We start from the raw sequence: 17,536 nt of genomic DNA, 5'->3' as shown, positions 1-17,536 counted from the left end.
GGCAGGAGAGTCCAGGGCCTTGTCCCCATTGCCAAGCTGCATACGAGGCCCTGGACTTTGCCTCGTTAGAGATAATAAGGCAGCTGTTGTGCCAGGGCACTCAATACCACGTCCACCTCCTTCCCCAGAGAGCCGAGCCCTTTTCACAGAACAATGCTCCCTATACACCGTGGGTCAGGGCTATGAAGGCAAGCACCAGAGGATGTGGCTGTGATATCTTTTGACAGTTGCTCTGTGCTTTAGAGGAATTTTCTTATGTACTCAACATATGTTTCTGAAGCTTTTGCTTCTGTCTGCATTTTTCGCAGAGGAAACAGTCTCAGAGACGTTGTGTGGTAGCTTGATCTAGATGACCTCTTTGGGAAAGAGCTGACTGCACAGACTTGGATCTGAACTATTTGGCTCCTCTCTCAGAAATTTACCAGATCTCTTCCCTAATATTTTCTCTCCTGCCTGAAGCAACTTTGACCCCTTCCCAGCCCTTCCTCTCCTAGCCAGAATCAAAACCACTGGCCTTGAGGACTTGTGAAATTTAAGGCAAAAGCTTCTGATGTACGGAGCTGTGTGGAAGCTGAGGCTGGGATGCTGCTCACATGCCAGGCACTTGGCTGGCAGCTTGTCATCTGTGCTTGGCCAGTGAGTGAGAAGGAGCCTGGTAGGCTGAAGGTTGCACTCAGGCTACCAGGTCCTGATACTGGAGGGCAGGCAGTCCTGGAGTCACAGCCAATGACCCCTACCTTGTGTTCTTGGCCTAACTCCTCTGGATTCTGTAGATCCACTTTCCCCCTCCTCTCTCCCTAATTGTTCCACCACCCCAGGCAGGCAGTGTAACAAAGTGGGGCGCTTGACAGTGTTGGTGCTATGGGACTTCGAATCTTGCTTGGGCAGGTCTTGGTTCCCTTAGCTATGAAAGGATATCAAGTTGACACTTGACCAGCATGGGTCCACTTATACGTGGATTTTTTTCACTACATACAGTAAATGTATTTTCTCTTCCTTATACTTTCCTTAATAACATCTTTTCTCTAGCTTACTTTTTTTAAGAGTATGGTATATTACACATATACAACATATATGTTAGTCAACTGTTAATATTATTGGTAAGGCTTCTGGTTAACAGGCTATTAGTAGTTAAGTTTTTGGGGAGTCAAAAGTTATATGTGAATTTTCGACTGCACAGGAGTTGGTACCCCTAACGCCCACATTGTTCAAGGGTCAACTGTAATGACAAGAGGATCTGGTAGGATGATGTGTCTTGCTCTGGGCCTCATATATGATATATGCCTTTCTCAGTTCCCTGACCCTGCTCCCTTGTTTCTAGGGGAGGGGGATTGCCATTCTCCCCACCTGCCCTGGCACCCTTTCCCGGGTCCTTGACAGTCTTGTTCCTCTCTCTCCGTCGCCCCAGGTGGACAAGGCAAGTATCAGGCATGGTGGGGAGAGCGTGGCAGCTGTGCTGAAGGCCCATGGTGTGCGGTTCCTCTTTACACTGGTTGGTGGGCACATTTCCCCGCTGCTGGTAGCCTGTGAGAAGCTGGGCATCCATGTGGTGGACACACGCCACGAAGTCACGGCTGTGTTTGCTGCCGATGCTGTGGCTCGCCTGACAGGTGAGGGCAGAGTGGAGAGGGCTGGGGGCTGCTGGTGAGACTGGGATGAGGGGTCTTTGAGGGGCACAGGTTTTTTAGGGGTGGCCAGGAGGAAGGGCATGGATGCAGAGGGTGACGACCTGTGTTCCAGGAACGGTGGGTGTGGCGGCAGTGACGGCAGGCCCGGGCCTCACCAACACAGTAACAGCAGTGAAGAATGCCCAGATAGCTCAGTCTCCAGTCCTGCTTCTGGGTGGCGCTGCCAGTATTCTGCTGCAGGTACCCTGTGCTCAGGAGGGCGGTGGAGGCTCCAGGATGGCTCGAAGGGCTCACATGGTAACTCCTCTGGACCCATCTCTGCCAGAACCGGGGTGCGCTCCAGGCCATTGATCAGATGTCCTTGTTCCGGCCACTCTGCAAGTTCTGTGCTTCCGTGAAGAGGGTGCGGGACATCATGCCCACCCTGAGGGCCGCAATGGCTGCTGCTCAGTCAGGCACCCCGGGTAGGTGGTTTGGGGCTGGGCAGTGGTCAGGCCCTAGGGTCTAGGGGCTAAGGAGGCACAGTAGGCTCAGCATCTTCCCTGCCCCTGCAGGCCCAGTGTTTGTGGAGCTGCCTATTGATGTGCTGTACCCCTATTTCATGGTCCAGAAGGAGATATCATCAACCAGGCAACCCAAGGATATCATGGGTCGAGTAGTCTCGTGGTAAGTAGCCCCACTCCCATCGTGCCCTCCTCCTTTCCCTGCCTTCTCTTGCAACTTCTTGCCAGTACCTATCCCTTTTTTGACTCATTCATTGATTTGCACATCACTTGAGAGGGGCCAACCATGAGAAGAACATTTCAGGTGGAGGAAATAGCATATGCAAAGGTCCTGAGGCAGGAATGAACTTGGTGGGTTGGGAAAGCAACGTGGGCCATGTGGCAGCAGCAGGTGAGCAAAGAGGAGAGGGGCAGAGGCTGAGCTCAGAGCAGCTAGCAGGGCCCACTGGGAGTGCCTGGAGTTTTGTTTTTAATCTGAGATCTGTTGAGAAGCATTGCAGGGCCTTAAGCAGAGGTGTGGAATACCCTGATGCAGATTTTTATTACATTCCCTGTGGTTGCTGCTGGAGAATGGACTGTAGGGTTGGATGGAAGTTGGGAAGCTGGGGAACAGGTGTGGTGGTCCCTGGGATGAGAGGTGATGGTGTCCTGGATCTGGGTGGTGGCTGTGGGATGCAGGAATGTGGATGGATCACATATGAATGCCTGGAGAAGGGGACAATGGGTCCCCACAGGCTTGTGACATGGGCACAGCTCACTCTGGGGCTGTGAGTCACAAGTGGCCAGGATTTTGGAGAGAGCACGGCAATGGGGCTGGCCTGGGACAAGCCCAAAGTTTTTCCTGAAAGAGCTGTGAGTTTGAGGGGCACTACCTCAGTTGAGTGGATATAAAGGGGTCCAGGTAGGGGCACAGCCTTAGCAGACATGTGCAAAAGGGTCCACTTTTGGTCACTACTGAGGTGGGGCTGGCTGAAACAGGGCCAGGAGGGAGAATCAGTTTTCTCCTCCTCCTTCCCCATTATCCCTTCCCTTTGCCTATCCTTGCCCCTCCTTTTTCCAGTCCTCCTGCATATATTTATCAAGTGCTGCTATGTGCCAGGTTCCAGGATGGGCAGGGGGGAACATCCGTGAACAAGACAGACAGGTCCCTGCACCCTGGGCATGAGATGTATCTTCAGGGCCAGCTCACAGAGTAACAGTTTTACTCAGTGTCTTTTATAACAACGCTTTGAGTTAACATGGTAAGATATTGTTACCAAATGATTTGGATGAAGTCATCCAGGTTGTTAATGGCACACAAAGATTCAGCCTGGAGGAGCCTTCAGTGCTTTACCCAAAGAGCTATGTGCCATCTCTAATGAATGAAATGAATCCCAGGACTGCTGCTAATTAGCTGTGTTTACTTGAGCAAATAATTAGACTTTTTTCCATTTTTATTGAGATACAATTGACAGCACTGTGTAAGTTTAAGGTGTACAGCATAATGATTTGACTTAATTGTGATGAACGTCTCTAGCTTTTCTCTCTAGACGAAGGTCCTGTGAAAAATAGATGAGATTGTTCTGATACTGCAAATGCTGACTTATAAAAGAATTAACCATTATCATCATGATGGTTAATAAGAACAGGGCTGAGTCCATTGTCATGTCAAGTGTAAGGCAAGCTGTCTTCCATCCTTCCTTCAGTATGGTTAGGAAACCAGAAAAAATAGAGAAGGGTGTTTAGTGGTCCTAACATTTAAGAAGTGGTCTGTAACCTTGTCCGGGAGGCAGAGTTTTTAAGCAGTTTTGTTCTGTGACCATTACAGCCTCTACTCCCTGGCCTCCCAGTCCCCTCACCTCGTTGTTCTCCTCCTCTCTCTCGGGCTTTCCTCCTCAGCCCCCTGCAAGGCTGGCTCTTCCCTTGCCTTTTCTTTCCCTGTTGGGGTCTCCATAGTTCCTTCCTTGGCCTCTTCTCATTCTCTGCAATCTTGACTCATCCTTCAAAGAAAAATAGAAGCTTCTGGTTCCAGTTGCTTCCTACCAACTCCCACGTGTCTGTTTTTGGCTGCATTGGGTGTTCTTGAGGGTAGAGCTGAGCAGGATTTATCTGTGTGTCTTCAGAGCTCTGCCTGGGCCTCAGGGAAAGTTGAGGTCCTGTGACTCAATAAGGAGACAGAAGAGGATGTGGGAAGCCAGAAAAAGAGTTATGTTAGTAGCTTCCACTGACTTTATATCCTTAATGGTTAGGTCACTGAACCTTGGGATGTTCCCTTTTACATTTCACAGATCAGAGTACTCAGAAAAGTTAAGTGCCTTGCCCAAAGTCATACAGCTTAGTAGTGGCAGAGCCACCTCTGCCTGACCCCACAGCTAGGGCCCTGATCCAGGCACTTTACTCCGGGGCCACTTGTTTCTGAGGGTCTGTGTCAGGTTGGAGTGGTCACCAGCAGCTTCTGAGGGGAAACAGGCCACTAGAGACTTGGCCACTGGGGTTTATCTGTCCCTGGGCCGTTGACCATCTTGTGCCTGTCCCGCTTCCTCCTGACCCCTCTCCTCCTCCAGCTCCTGAAACCCCAGTAGTGAATCCTGGTAACCACCCCTTTCTCTCTTCTTCGCAGGTACTTAGATAATTACCTGGCCAACCTCTTTGCAGGAGCCTGGGAGCCTCAGTGTGAGGGGCCCCTGCCTCTGGACATCCCCCAGGCATCCCCCCAGCAGGTGAATTGCTTCTCATCCTTGGCTGAGGACCCCTACCTGGCAGCCTGGCCTCTCCCTGAGTCAGTACTGGGGCCTTGATCTTGGGGGCTAATGGTGACTCAGGGTTGGCTCTTCGAGCTTCACCTCTCGCCCCAGGTTCAGCGCTGTGTGGAGATCTTGAGCCGGGCCAAAAGGCCCCTTCTGGTGGTGGGGAGCCAGGCCCTGCTGCCCCCAACACCTGCCGACAAGCTTCGGTGAGAAGCCTCAGCCCTGCCTTTACAATCACATTCCTGGTTCCTAGTCCTCTGGTGCCCTTTGGGGATGGGAAGGCCCTTGGCCACACTCACTTCTGTTGTATCTGGACCCACAGGGCTGCTGTGGAGGCCTTAGGTGTCCCCTGCTTTCTGGGCGGGATGGCACGGGGGCTCCTGGGCCGCAGGCACCCCCTCCACATCCGGCAGAACCGCAGCGCCACCCTGAAGAAGGCCGATGTTGTCCTCCTGGCAGGTGGGCCTCTGACTCCTCCCCATCCTTCCATTTTCCTCCAGGACCCCTGTCACCCTGTGACCCTGACCCTCCTAGTCTGGTCCTCACTGGCACCCCATCCTCCTAGTCATCCACCCTCTTATAGTGCCCAAACTTTCCCCTTTCAAGGGTTTTGAACAACCCTCAATTTGAAATTCATGCGAATTCTTGCCAGGTTACAGTTGTGTGCTGAGACGCAGCTTTGTACAAAGGAGGACACAGATACTGGTGCCCTGCAGGGCTTTCTACATAGCATTTCCATTTGCATACACTACGCAGCACGTACACATACAGCATACACATTTTCACCTAAGTACGTTAACGCTTGACACATGATAATTGTACCAGTTAGCTATTGTGTACTAACCATTCCGAAACTCAGTGGCTTAAAATGCACTTGTTATTGCTCAAGGCTCAGCAACAGGTGAGGTGGGATCTAGTTTTGGCAGGACTCATTCAGGAGTCAGCATTCGGGGTGGCAGGAGGGCAGCCGTGCTGGCCCAGGCCGGGCTGGCTTAGATACTTGGGAGTTGGCTGGCTATAGTGGGGCAAGAATGGCCTCAGCTGAGATTCTGAATTCTCTCTCTTCCCTACCTCCTCCTCCGTGTTTATCATCATCCCACAGGCTGGCCTAGGCTAGTTCACTTGGAGGTTGAAAAACATGTAGAGCTTGGTGAGCAAGGTTGAGGGAGAATGGAAGCTGCAAGGCTTCTTGAAGCCTGGTCTCAGGACACATGCCAGCACTCCTGACACATTCTGCTGGCCAAAGCACATCCTGAGATCAGCCCAGATTGAAGGGCTGGGGAGTTGCAAAGTCACTGCAGGTGGCAAGGGTCCAGGGAGAGGTGAAAATGGGAACCTTTTTGCATTCTGTCTGCTACAGAGGGCACTCCCCAGGATATTGGCCCTGTGTCCACTCTCCCTTTGTCCCCCACCCCAGGAATTGTGTGTGACTTCCGCCTGTCTTATGGCCGTGTCCTGAGTCGTAGCAGCAAGATCATCATTGTCAACCGTAACCGGAAAGAGATGTTGATCAACTCGGACATGTTCTGGAAGCCTCAGGAGGCAGTGCAGGGTGAGCCCCCAGTGCCCCGCCTGCCCCACCATGCTCATCTTGGGCCCTCTCCTGGCCTCAGCTGCAGCTGGCTTGTGCTTGGTGTTGCTGATCAAGGCCTGGACCCTGCCCCAGGGGGCACTCAGTCGTCCAGAGTTATATATTTGGCGCTCAGACTGATGGGTGCTTCTAGATGAACAAATGGTGAGTGTGCACTATAGGGAAAGCCTGAGAATGCGCATGTGATCATGTCCCCCTGCTGCAAACCCTCCCATGCTGCCCACTGCTCTTAGGACAGAGAACTCACTCCGTGGCCACTGAGGCCTCTGTTGTCCTGTCATAACTCCTCTGCTCCTGTTTGGTCCCCTCTCAAGGACTTTCTGTGCTCTGCTTTGCCCATAGTTCCAAGGATGTTGACTTCCCCATAGGGTAGGTAACAGGGAACTCTTGTGTCAAGCAGAGAAGTGGTACCATTGCATTCATGTTTGGGAATGTCCGCTGTAGTAGCTAGTGGTCAGTGACTTGGAGGGGACCAGGCAGTGGCAAAGAGTCTGTTAAACAGGGGCGGGATGGAAACGACAAGGTCTGAGGCGAGGATAGGCAGGGAAGAGAAACTCAACTTCTCTGAACCTCCAGGTGATCATTTCTGAATGGAAGTGATGAAAAGTACATCATCACCAGCTCATTTATTTGTTCACTCCACAAGCACTTTGCACGCCTGGGTTGTAGAGACATGCTAGGCAGATGGAGGTGTTTTTAGTGATATGTGTGATCTGGGGTGTGGAGGCAGGTGACGAGGTTGGCTTGGATTGGATTTCTAATCGTCTTTGTGCTCCTTAAACCTGTTTCTCTGGCTTTGCCCTCCCTCTCACTCCAGGTGCCCTACCTGATTCTGACAGGCCCCGGGGTATGTTTTGCCTGTTTTGCCCTAGGAGCACCCCTGGCCTGCCTCCTTGCCTCCTGTTCTAGTGCTGCTGTTGGCTTCCTGCTGTCTTTGGGCCTCTGGTGCTGGAAGGGCGGGAGGAGGCTACCTCCCTGCATCTGTGTTCTCTTTCTTCCCTAGGAGATGTGGGGTCCTTCATGGTGAAGCTGGAGGAGGGCCTTCGGGGCCAGACGTGGCCCTCAGATTGGGCAGAGGAGCTTCGGCAAGCTGACCAGAAGAAGGAGCAGTCCTTTTGGTGGGGGTTGGTGGAGTGGACATGGTGGGTGGAGGGTTCCTGACAGCTTCTGCTGCTGGCCCTGCTGACCTGCACTGCTCTGTTGCAGGGAGAAGGCAATGATGCCTGTAGCCCAGCACCTGAATCCAGTGCGGGTGCTGCAGCTGGTGGAGGAAACTCTGCCCGACAACTCGATTCTGGTGATGGATGGTGGAGACTTCGTGGGCACTGCTGCCTACCTGGTGCGGCCCCGTGGCCCCCTGTGCTGGCTTGATCCTGGTAAGGAAGGGCCTACATCTGGAGTAGCTTGTACCATCCAGGCCCCTTCATAGCCACCTGCTCTTGGTTCTCCTAGGGGCCTTTGGAACTCTGGGGGTTGGCGCAGGATTTGCACTTGGGGCCAAACTGTGCCGGCCAGATGCTGAGGTGAGTTGGGGCACTGGAGGCAGGAGGCCTGCTGCTTTCTGGGCCATGAACCACCCCAACCATCCCCTGTCCCTTCTCAGGTCTGGTGTCTATTTGGGGATGGAGCTTTTGGGTACAGCCTCATTGAATTTGACACCTTCGTCAGACACAAGGTGATCAAGCTGCCTCAGGGGAAGCCTGGGATTCTGGGAGGTGTCATCAGGGCTGGGTTGGGCTGGGGAGGGAGTTGCTTCTGTCTGGCAGGTCCTGTCTCTGTCTGTGTCTCTGGATGGCCACACATGGCACTGAATGCCACAGCGTGGCCTCATCCTCCCTCTGCAGATCCCAGTGATGGCCTTGATAGGGAATGATGCTGGTTGGACTCAGATTTCTCGGGAGCAGGTGCCCTGTCTGGGCAGCAATGTGGCCTGTGGCCTGGCCTACACTGGTGAGGGGCCTAGGCAGCGTGGGGAGCGGGGAAGCTATTCCCAGCCTGGCTGGGTGTGTTTCTTGGGCTGGCTGCATGGTGGGCTGGGTCCCTGCCACCATCTAACTTGATCTCCCTTTTTAGATTATCACAAGGCAGCAATGGGTCTGGGGGCCCAGGGCTTGCTGCTCTCACGGGAGAATGAGGATCAGGTGGTCAAGGTGCTGCGTGACGCCCAGCAGCAGTGCCGAGACGGTCACCCAGTCGTGGTTAACATCCTCATTAGCAGGACGGACTTTCGTGACGGCTCTATTGCCATGTAGGGCCTTGTGAGTGCCTTCCCACTCCTGGACTGTGTCTAGCGGGTTTGGAGTCTCATCCTTGTCTGCCCTGGGCCTATCCCATGAGGTCCAGTGACCTTAGAACCCTCCCTGGGGACAGGCAGGGGCTGGAGGGGTCAAAGCTCAGAGGGGCTCCTTGGCAGCCCTGGAGAGCTCTCGGGCCTTTTTCTCTGTGGGTCCAATTGTGCCCTCTCTCTTTTTTCTTACACGCTGAATAAACCACCTCTGGTTCATGTGGGCTCAAGGACTCATCCCAGAACCTGTGCATATTGATTTATTGTCCACAAAGATGGAAATGAAGGAAAGAGCCGAGAGACAGGAGGGGACCTTACTCTCCCACTGGAACTCTGGGACCCACTGAGGCACCACTACTAGGGAGTTCAGAGTCCTTGGCATTGTGAACCCTTTTCCTGCTCCATGGTCCCTGAAAGAGCCCCACATGCCAACTCCAGATGTGTCCATGCACACCTGTACACACACACACGCACGCACGCAATAAATATATTCCGTACCAAAGTGCCCCCAGCCTGACACTTCAGGTGGGGCCTCTCCAAAAGGGAGGACTTATAAGTGCTCATTTTTTTTCAAGGACGGGAAGAATTGGGAAGGGGAAGGGCCAGACTCTGCTATATCTGTTAGCTGGTTTGAGGCAATTGTGGGATTTTCCCTGGAAAAGAAGGTGGAGAACCCAGCTCTTTTTCTATAAGCCTGAGGCTGTCCTCATTCAGCTGGAGCACAGGATAGGGGCTGCCCCATACAGCACCTCCTGATAGTCCTAGGGCCCTCTGAAGGAAAAGCGGAGTGCACTGCTTATGAAAGCTAATACTGATTTGGTTGGCAGCAGCAAGAGGACTGACGGGGTGTGTCACCAATCTGGGCTGATGCACACAGTAACTGGTGTGTCCTGGCCAAGGGGAGGCAAGAGAGACCAGCCCAGCAAGCGGGAGAGGCCCATGGTACTCAGAAAAAATGGCCGCAACAATTGGTCCCCAAAATCCCCAGTCACTGGCCTTGGGAACCAGTGCCCAAATATTTAGCACTGGAAACAAATGATTCACAACATCGGGCGGGGGCGGGGGGCTGCTCGCCAGGCGACTCCCCCACAACAAGGAGCTAGGCCGGTCATGAGGGCACTGGCTTAGCAACCAAGAGCACAGCCCTTAACTGGGGTCTCGCCCTGCCCGGCTCAGAGGCACACGTTGATCTGTTTGGACAGCTCTCTCTCTAGGTCCAGAATGAGGGCGTCAAAGTCTTTGAGGTTCAGGTGCGGGTTGAAAGGCGCCTCGAAGTCGTCCTCGAAGTCAGCGGCGCCCCTCCGCTCGCCGGCTTCCTCGTCCTCGTCGCTGTCGCTGCCCGTCACATGGTCGTAGTCCGGCCCGGACAGAAAGTCCCGCCCACAGGGCAGGAAGTCCCTCCCGCAAACGCTCCAGTCGCCGGCATAGCGGTTGCTCGGAGGGCTCTCGGGACCTCCCCGGCCGCGGGGCCGAGTCACCACTTCCGGGCCCGCCAGTGGCAAGTGCAGCGAAGGCTGTCGTTTGGGTCGCAGGTACGGGGCGAGGTCCGGAGCCTCTGGGGACCTGCTGGGATCTGAAGGAGAGGGAGGGCTAATGGTGACTTCACGCGCAGCGGCGGCGATGATCAGGCCTCTGACTGGTTGCTCTGGCAGCCCTCGACCGGATCACGATTTCATTGGCTGAGCCGGTTTTGATTGGCATGCCGAGAGGCAGGGCCTCTGACCGCATCAAGCATGGATTGGTTGGATCTGAACTGGTTGCTGAGGCAACCAGGTACGGATTTACTCTAATAAGGGGGCGTGGCTTGCCTGAAATTCGAGATTAATTGGCCTTCCGGGAAAGCATCGCCGCGGCGGCCTGTCCCGGATTGGCAGCGCGGGCGAAAGGACTCACCTGGCCAGGCCTGCAGCAGGTAATGCAGCACCTCAATGTGGCGCTTGAAATCCACTGCGTTGGCAAGTCCTGGGCCAGAGCTGCGGTTGCAGGGCCTGGTGGGGGCCTGGCGCGCCGGCAGCAGCACGGGACCGAAGCATACAGCCAAGTTCTGCGCGGTCATGCGGTTGTGGGCATGGAATGAAGAGACCAGGCGCAGGTGGTCCAGGAGAAGCGTCAGAGTGGCCTGAAAAAAGAGGTTTGGGAGGGCATGAGCGGGGCAAAGCTAGACTCCTGTCGCACCTGAGGGAGACTAAGGCAACTCAGAATGGGGAAGTTGAGGTTCAGGTCTCCTAGCTGGGAGATGGCCAAGCTAAGACTTAACCGTTAGGTATTAGTATTATGATTACATTTTCCTGAAGGGGAGACCAAAGGTAACAGGTTTGGAATGGCAAATCTTGGACTTCAACCTATTCTTGTGTTAGGCAGGGATTACATTTTCCTGAAGGGGAGACCAAAGGTAACAGGTTTGGAATGGCAAATCTTGGACTTCAACCTATTCTTGTGTTAGGCAGGGCTGGTATTAATTCCATTATATAGATGAGGGTATTGAAGCACAGAGAGCGTCAGGATTTGTCCAGGATCCCATAGCCAGAAATCGCCCTTGTGGTAGGTTGACAAACCTGTATTCACTGTGTTTTTGATAGATCCTGGCTGTGCTACCTTCCTTGGGTAACTCACTCTACTGCTTTGGGCCTTGGTTTCCACATCTATGAAGTGGGGATACTAATAGCATCTACTTTCTAAGATTGATAGTGCCACAAGACCATGGTCATTGCCCATCCAGGCATGGAAGAAATGTTCTACTAATGTCAGTCCACTCCCTGTTCCACCCACTCCCACCAGGCCCAACTCACCCTCTCCACATCCGGTAGGCAGCTGAGGAGCCCACGGGTACCGTCAGCGCTGGGGGGAACCCTGCTTGGGGGCCCTTGGGCCATGGCCTCCAGCACTACTTGATAGAGGGGCTGGGTGATGAGTGGGGTGGGCAACTCCCGAAGATAATCCTTGAGGATGCCTGTGGACACAGGGCCCACTCTGGTCAGGGCACCCCTGGCTTCCGAGGCTGGAGGGGTCAGCTGGGGCTGAGATGGGGGAAGAGGAGGAGGACAGGTGCAGGAAGGTGAAAACAAGGCCAGATAGAGGAGGCGAGGTCCCAGAAGGACCGTAGGGACTGCCTTGAGGTGAGGGTTGAATGGAGAGCAGGTAGGGGAGAGACTGGGCATGCTGACCAGTGATCACATTGATATCCGGGTACAGGTCCTCAGAGAGGCACACAGCTGCACTGTCTCGTTCAAAGGCATCTCGAAGCTCTTTCTTCACGGCTGCGGAGCCGCACAGGCGGTATAGCCCCACTACCTGGGTGTGGGAGCAGAGAGAGGATGTCTTCTTGCTGGGGCCACAGACTGATCAGGGTCCAGTGGGTTGAGAGCTGGAGGTCTGGGCGATGGTGGCAGTGGGCTGAGATGTTGGGTGCTAGCTGTAGCCTCACCAGCTGCCTTCCTGCTCCTCTGACACCTGTCATAGGGTCTCCACCCAGCTGTCTGGACAGCCTGGCCCTATAAACCTTCTGCTTGGATCACTGGTCCTGACTCCTCAGCTCACTTGTCACTTCCTCCAGGAGGCCTTCCCTGACTACCACAATCAATAGGAGAAGTCCTGTTTTAAGCTCTCACTTCCTCACTCTTGTCCCAGCCACAGTTTTACATTTGTGAGTTACTATTGGAGTCATGTCTTTTCCCTCAACAGATTCTGAGCTCCAGAGGGATGGGATCCTGTGTCGCTAAGTGGGTAGATGACCCATGAGTTCTGGCCTAGGTGCTATGGTCTGGGGATGCCTCCTGCTGTTGTCTAGGCTGGGATTGGAGCTGGGAGTGTCTCAGGCAGGGCAGGGAGAAAGGCCTGGCCTCTGTACACGGGGTGTCCTGGGAGGTGGGTCTGAGGTCTGGGGTCCAGCTGGGGTGGGGTGAGGGGCTCACCCTCAGCCCTCGGCGCTCGATCTGCCCAACACACTTCTGGATGATGAGGGGCACCTGGCCTGGGGGCTGTTCCCGTTCCACCAGCAGTGGCAAGGGCAGCCCGAAGACGCGGGGTTCAGCTGTGTCCGGTGCTTCCTGCTGCTCTGACAGGGTCAGCTTGGCATACAACAGCCCCTGAGGCTCTAGGTGCACAGCCAGCTGCTGGGCCTGGCACCCTAAAGACACAAGGGAACCTGAGTGGGTTCTACCCTTTTACTGGCCTTTTACTCCAAGCCAAACCCCCACCCTGGGCTTGGAGCCCTGGGTGCTCTGGTGGAAGGGCTGAATTCTGTGCCCTACTGCACTTCCACCCGCAGCCATACATCCTACCTCGGAAAACCGTGGGCAGCAGCACAATGCCCTGGGCACAGGGCCGGTGCCGACGCACGCCGGGATCCCATGCCAGCACGAGGGCCCGCAGTAGCCGGGCAGCCTCGAGTTCCAGGTGGAAGGTGTGGTCCAGTCGCAGGAAGTCCGGCCCCCCGCGCAGCGGCCCTGTGCGGGCCTGGGCCACCCCATCCACCTGCAGCAGGCAGCAGAGGTCTCTTGGGGTAGCCCCAGGTGCTGGCCGCAGCCCCCCCAGCCCGTACAGATGCAGGCTGAGGCGGCCCCACAGTGCGGCGGGAGGTGCCCGGGCAGATGAGCCCACCTCGTAGGGCCGGAAGGCAGTGGGTGACGGGGGACACGCTGGGCGTTCTGGTGAGTCACCATCACTGAGGTACCCAGCCCGAGGGCCCCTCGAGCTCCCAGCCATGGCTGCCCGCCCAGAGGTACCCACGCTGCTGTCCAGGTGATAACGGCTGATGACGGAGCCCTCGGGGGCAGCCCTCTCGCGGTCCCGGCCAGCCCGGGTGCCCCGCAGGCTCAGGCGGCGCCGTAGCTCTGGCAGCTTCTTCATTTTCATGGAGAGGCGCCTGGCAGGGCCCGGGGACTTGGTGCGTGAGGCTTTGGTTGGGGGGCTGGCAGGGGCCACACCTGTGGAGACAGCATACTTCAGTGTTCAGAAACCTGGGCTTGGGGTGAGGCTGAAGCCTGTGGTTATCTTGGGGGGCCCTGTGCGGGGGTGGGTGAGGCTTGTACTCACCTTGCAGGGCTGGGCCCTCTGGCTCAGCCAAACCTGGCTGTGGCTCTGGGGGCTCAGGTGCCAGGGGTCTGGGGTCCTCCTCAGGGATGGGGTTGTACCAGATCTCGCCAGCGGGCTCCCCGCTGCCAGGTCCCCCAGGCCCCAAAGTGGCCTCCTCTGGTTGCTTGGCCCCACCCAGCACCCATCTTCGGCTGCTGGGCTCCAGGCTCTGCAGGTAGGCCCCCCGTGCAGGACTGCGAGATGCCTCAGGGCTGGGGGGCCCCTCTGCTCCAGCCTGGGCTCTTTCAGGGGCCTGGGGCTCTGGCTCTGTAGTGCTGGGCTCCAGGTGCTGGGCTGGGCGGCCTGGCAGAGAGCAAGAGAGTGAGACATAGTACCCTGTTTCTCCAGTAGCCCCCACCCAAGCTCTTCCTCCAGCAAGGGCTGAGGCATTTCTTTGGAATGGGATTGGTTGGCAGCTTATAGTCCACCCTATCTTAGTCCCTAATGTCTCTCTGCCTCCAGCCTCAGGGGGCCACTGGGGTTTCTCCAGGCAGAGACCCTGTGTTCCTGGCTCTGATTCCCCACCCCTCTCATTAACCCCAGCAAGTGGTCCTGCTCCTGTTCCTTGTCACTGGAACAAGTTGCTTCTCATCTCTAAGCCTCAGTGTTGTCCTGTGACATGGGAGGATTTGATGCCCTCTCCAGGGGGGCTTCAGGGAACTTGGTGTGGGGAGTGCTTCCTAGGTCTCTGTATCATGGTCAAGCACTCAGTGCAGGGTGGACGCTGGCTTGCTTGCTCAGAAGACAGGAGCAGACTTGACAGTGAGTGCATGGTTCTCCCTTCCTGCAGCATGTTATGCGCTCTCTCCCCTGCTTTCCCCCCCACCCCCTCCTGCCCCCCTATCTTCCAAACTCTGCCCCTAATCTGGAGCGGGCCATCTCTTGGTCCAGACCAGACCCCCATGGTCTATGCCTTGGCGCCTCCCCTTTGCTCTGTCCTCTCCTCTGACATCCAAGGCTGTTTCCTGTGTGTGTTTGTGCGTGGGCACCCAGTCCCATTTCTTTACTCTGGGAATCTTTGGGAAGGGCTGGGGCGGGGGCGGGGTGGAGGGGTAGGTCAGATCCAGGAGTCATCTGGCATCCCTCCCTTAACTCCTTCCTTCTGGGGACTTCCTACCGGAGGCAGCGCCCATTACTTTAAACTCTAGTCTTGCTTGCTTGCAGATTACCTCCTCTGGTCACCTCAGATTTTCACTCTCCAGGACTCTCTCCCGGTCTCTATTAGGAGCCCAGTCCAAAGGGCTGTTTAAGTCACTTTACTAGCCCTGGGCAAATGACACAGCTGCTCCATGCCTCGGTTTCCTTACGCGAATCAAGGGGACAGTTTCCTGGGGCTGCTTAAGGCGTATGCAGCTGCAGTCACTGGTTAATAGATGGGAGGGGAATGCAGGGTGCCTACTATGATTGGTGTGCCAGGTCTCTCCATCCTGCAGAAGTGCACCCCGCTTCGCCTATCCTGGTCTCCAGGGCTCAGGGTGCCCCCTGCCTGGCCTGACTGGGCCCCAGTGTCCCGGTCTCCCAGCTCCTCCTCCCTCCACTCTCCAGGCGCAGTGTCTCGGCCCCACTTCCTGTCAGAGGCGAGGCCCCCTCCCGGGCCTCCCAAGGAGCCCGCAGCGCTGGCATCCCGGGCCAGGCGCACATAACGGTCCGCACCCCTCTCCTCCCCAGCCCCTTCCTTCCAAGACCCCTGTCCATCCTCGGCACCCCACCCCAGCCCGTAGGGGCCTCGGAGGGGCTCCCTCTGTCCTCCCAGCCGACTCTCCTTGGGGCTCTGGGACCCCCTCTCAGGCTGGGCGGGGCTCGGCGCCCCCTCCTCCGCCGCCCGCCTTGCTTACCGCGCTCCTTCGCGTCGGACTTTTTCCGGGGAAGTTTCTCCCGGCCCCGAAGGCGGGAGAAGGTTTTCCTGAGCAGCGGTAGCGCATCGCATTCCGGGAATGCTTGGCCCAAACTTTTTTTTTCCCCTTCCCGCGGCCTGAGCGAGCGATGCTGGGAGATGTAGTCGCCTGGGCAGGGAGGGGAGGGAAGGGGGCTCTGGGCTGCCTTCCTGGGCTCCAACTCGTATGGTGGTGCAGCCCTCGTCCTCCCCCTTTCTCCCTCTCCCTTGGTGATCGCGAGTTCTCTTGGCATTCCGGGAATGCTTGGCCCAAACTTTTTTTTTCCCCTTCCCGCGGCCTGAGCGAGCGATGCTGGGAGATGTAGTCGCCTGGGCAGGGAGGGGAGGGAAGGGGGCTCTGGGCTGCCTTCCTGGGCTCCAACTCGTATGGTGGTGCAGCCCTCGTCCTCCCCCTTTCTCCCTCTCCCTTGGTGATCGCGAGTTCTCTTGGCTTTATCGCCAAAACGCATCCTGTATGTATCCTTTCTCATCTCTCTCATCTACCGCTCTAACCTGGTTCAAGCCCTGGCATCGTTCGTTTTGATGGCACCTCCTCTTCCTTAGTCTACCTGATGTCACTCTGGTGCCTTCCTCCTCCACCCCCCGCCCCTCTTATTCCAGGTACTACTATCCCAAACTCAGTGGTGTAAAACAGCCATTGCATGATGTTCACAGATGCTGCGGTTCAGGAGTTTGGGCAGAGCAGAGCTGACATTGATTATCTCTTGTTCTTCAGTTGGAAGGACTTCGAGGTTTAGAGGTGACTCAACAGATGTGGGCCTGAGTCATCTGGAGGCATGTTCACTCACAGGTCTTGCAATTGATGCCAGCTGTGGCCCCACAGGGGCCTCTCCTTCCAGCAGGTAGTCAACCTTCTTATAGTCATCCACAACTCTAAAAGTGAACAAGGCAGAGCTGCATTACCTTTCCCAACCCACCCTAGGCTGTCACACTGTATCATTTCTGGCACCAGATTCAAGAGGAGGGGGACATAGACCCTACCTCTCTCAGTGGGCAGTATGTTAAGATGACCTGTGCAAGAGGATGTGGGATGAGAGAGATTATTGTGGTCATCTTGGAAAATTTAACCTGCCTCACCCCTACATTCCATTCTCTACATGGCACCCAGAGTGGACTTAAAAAGCTGAAATCAGATCATGGCACACCCCTGCAGAACAGTCTTCTCATGACTGCTTACCCTATTTAGAATAAAATCCAGATTCCCACAAATAAAATCCAGTCCCAGCAAGACTTCTGGCTTCATCTCCTTTGTTGTCCCCAATGCTCACCCTGGCCTCCTCTCAGGTCTTCCTTCACATCAAACAATTCCTGCCCTAGGCCCTTTTCACACGCACTTCCTTCTGCCTCAGAAGCCCTGATTCTTCTGAAACTGCCTCTTTCTCACCCTTTAGTCCCAAAGGCACCTCCTTGGGAGGTCTTCCTTGATACCACCACAGAACCATGATTATATCATTGTATTTCGCTTTTTCGAAGACTCACCAGCTTGTGCTTAATAGTTCCACTAGTTTGTTCTAGTTTATCTGCTTCCTTGTCTAGATCTGGGGCTTCACCAGATGCATCTCTGTCTTGTTCACTGCTGAATGTTCAGGTGGGAGATCAGGTGCCAGGTGATGGAGCCCTGGACAGGATAGGGTAGCCAAGAGGCCTTGACAGAGGATGTGTGTTTGTTTATAATGTCTCAATGTAGATCTCTGTGTTTGTTCTTCTTGGAGTTCCTGAGATTCTTGAATATATAGATTCATGTCTTTCATCAATGTCGGGAAGTTTTTTTGGCCATTATTTTTTCAGCTCTTCTTTCTGTCCCTTTCTTTTCTCTCTGTCTCAGACTCCCATTATG

General features: G+C 55.3%; 2 protein-coding genes across 4 annotated transcripts in view; one reads left to right on the top strand and one right to left on the bottom strand.

The window, feature by feature from the left end:
- Window positions 1–9,234, top strand: part of ILVBL (ilvB acetolactate synthase like) — a 10,081-nt gene extending 847 nt beyond the window's left edge. For 2 of the 3 annotated variants that reach the window (XM_006923385.3, XM_015598231.2), the window contains exons 3-16: window positions 1,409–1,610; window positions 1,741–1,868; window positions 1,954–2,092; window positions 2,183–2,294; window positions 4,731–4,830; window positions 4,966–5,063; window positions 5,180–5,316; window positions 6,275–6,409; window positions 7,452–7,566; window positions 7,655–7,824; window positions 7,901–7,971; window positions 8,052–8,123; window positions 8,293–8,398; window positions 8,522–8,977. In XM_006923385.3, coding sequence (XP_006923447.1) covers window positions 1,409–1,610; window positions 1,741–1,868; window positions 1,954–2,092; window positions 2,183–2,294; window positions 4,731–4,830; window positions 4,966–5,063; window positions 5,180–5,316; window positions 6,275–6,409; window positions 7,452–7,566; window positions 7,655–7,824; window positions 7,901–7,971; window positions 8,052–8,123; window positions 8,293–8,398; window positions 8,522–8,700 — 1,764 coding nt within the window. In that variant the 3' untranslated portion in view covers window positions 8,701–8,977. Of the gene's footprint in view, window positions 1–1,408; window positions 1,611–1,740; window positions 1,869–1,953; window positions 2,093–2,182; window positions 2,295–4,730; window positions 4,831–4,965; window positions 5,064–5,179; window positions 5,317–6,274; window positions 6,410–7,451; window positions 7,567–7,654; window positions 7,825–7,900; window positions 7,972–8,051; window positions 8,124–8,292; window positions 8,399–8,521 lie in introns of all 3 variants that reach the window. The other variant, XM_015598232.2, reaches the window with a different exon arrangement.
- Window positions 8,977–17,141, bottom strand: SYDE1 (synapse defective Rho GTPase homolog 1). Its single transcript, XM_015598216.1, has 9 exons — window positions 17,084–17,141; window positions 15,641–15,808; window positions 13,767–14,108; window positions 13,013–13,657; window positions 12,644–12,858; window positions 11,897–12,023; window positions 11,522–11,682; window positions 10,626–10,851; window positions 8,977–10,305 (listed from the first exon to the last, which is right to left on the bottom strand). Exons 1-9 carry the CDS (start codon window positions 17,139–17,141, stop codon window positions 9,905–9,907), a joined length of 2,343 nt encoding a protein of 780 aa, XP_015453702.1. The 3' UTR covers window positions 8,977–9,904.
- Between the last annotated feature and the right edge of the window lie 395 nt (window positions 17,142–17,536).

This window comes from Pteropus alecto, unplaced genomic scaffold (genome assembly GCF_000325575.1).
Source record: "Pteropus alecto unplaced genomic scaffold, ASM32557v1 scaffold1279, whole genome shotgun sequence".
In the NCBI taxonomy this organism is placed as follows: Eukaryota; Metazoa; Chordata; class Mammalia; order Chiroptera; family Pteropodidae; genus Pteropus; species Pteropus alecto.
Note: the sequence above shows the minus strand (reverse complement) of the source record. Positions and strands in the feature narration are given on the sequence as shown.

What these genes read in the sequence shown, in the direction of transcription:
- SYDE1 (XM_015598216.1), bottom strand. Translation starts at nt 17,141, where the DNA reads ATGGTTCTGTGGTGGTATCAAGGAAGACCTCCCAAGGAGGTGCCTTTG. An exon ending in AGAGGGCCCAGCCCTGCAAG is followed by an intron (nt 13,658 to 13,766) that starts GTGAGTACAAGC and finishes CTGTCTCCACAG; the next exon opens with GTGTGGCCCCTGCCAGCCCC. An exon ending in GCCTACCGGATGTGGAGAGG is followed by an intron (nt 10,852 to 11,521) that starts GTGAGTTGGGCC and finishes CTCTTTTTTCAG; the next exon opens with GCCACTCTGACGCTTCTCCT.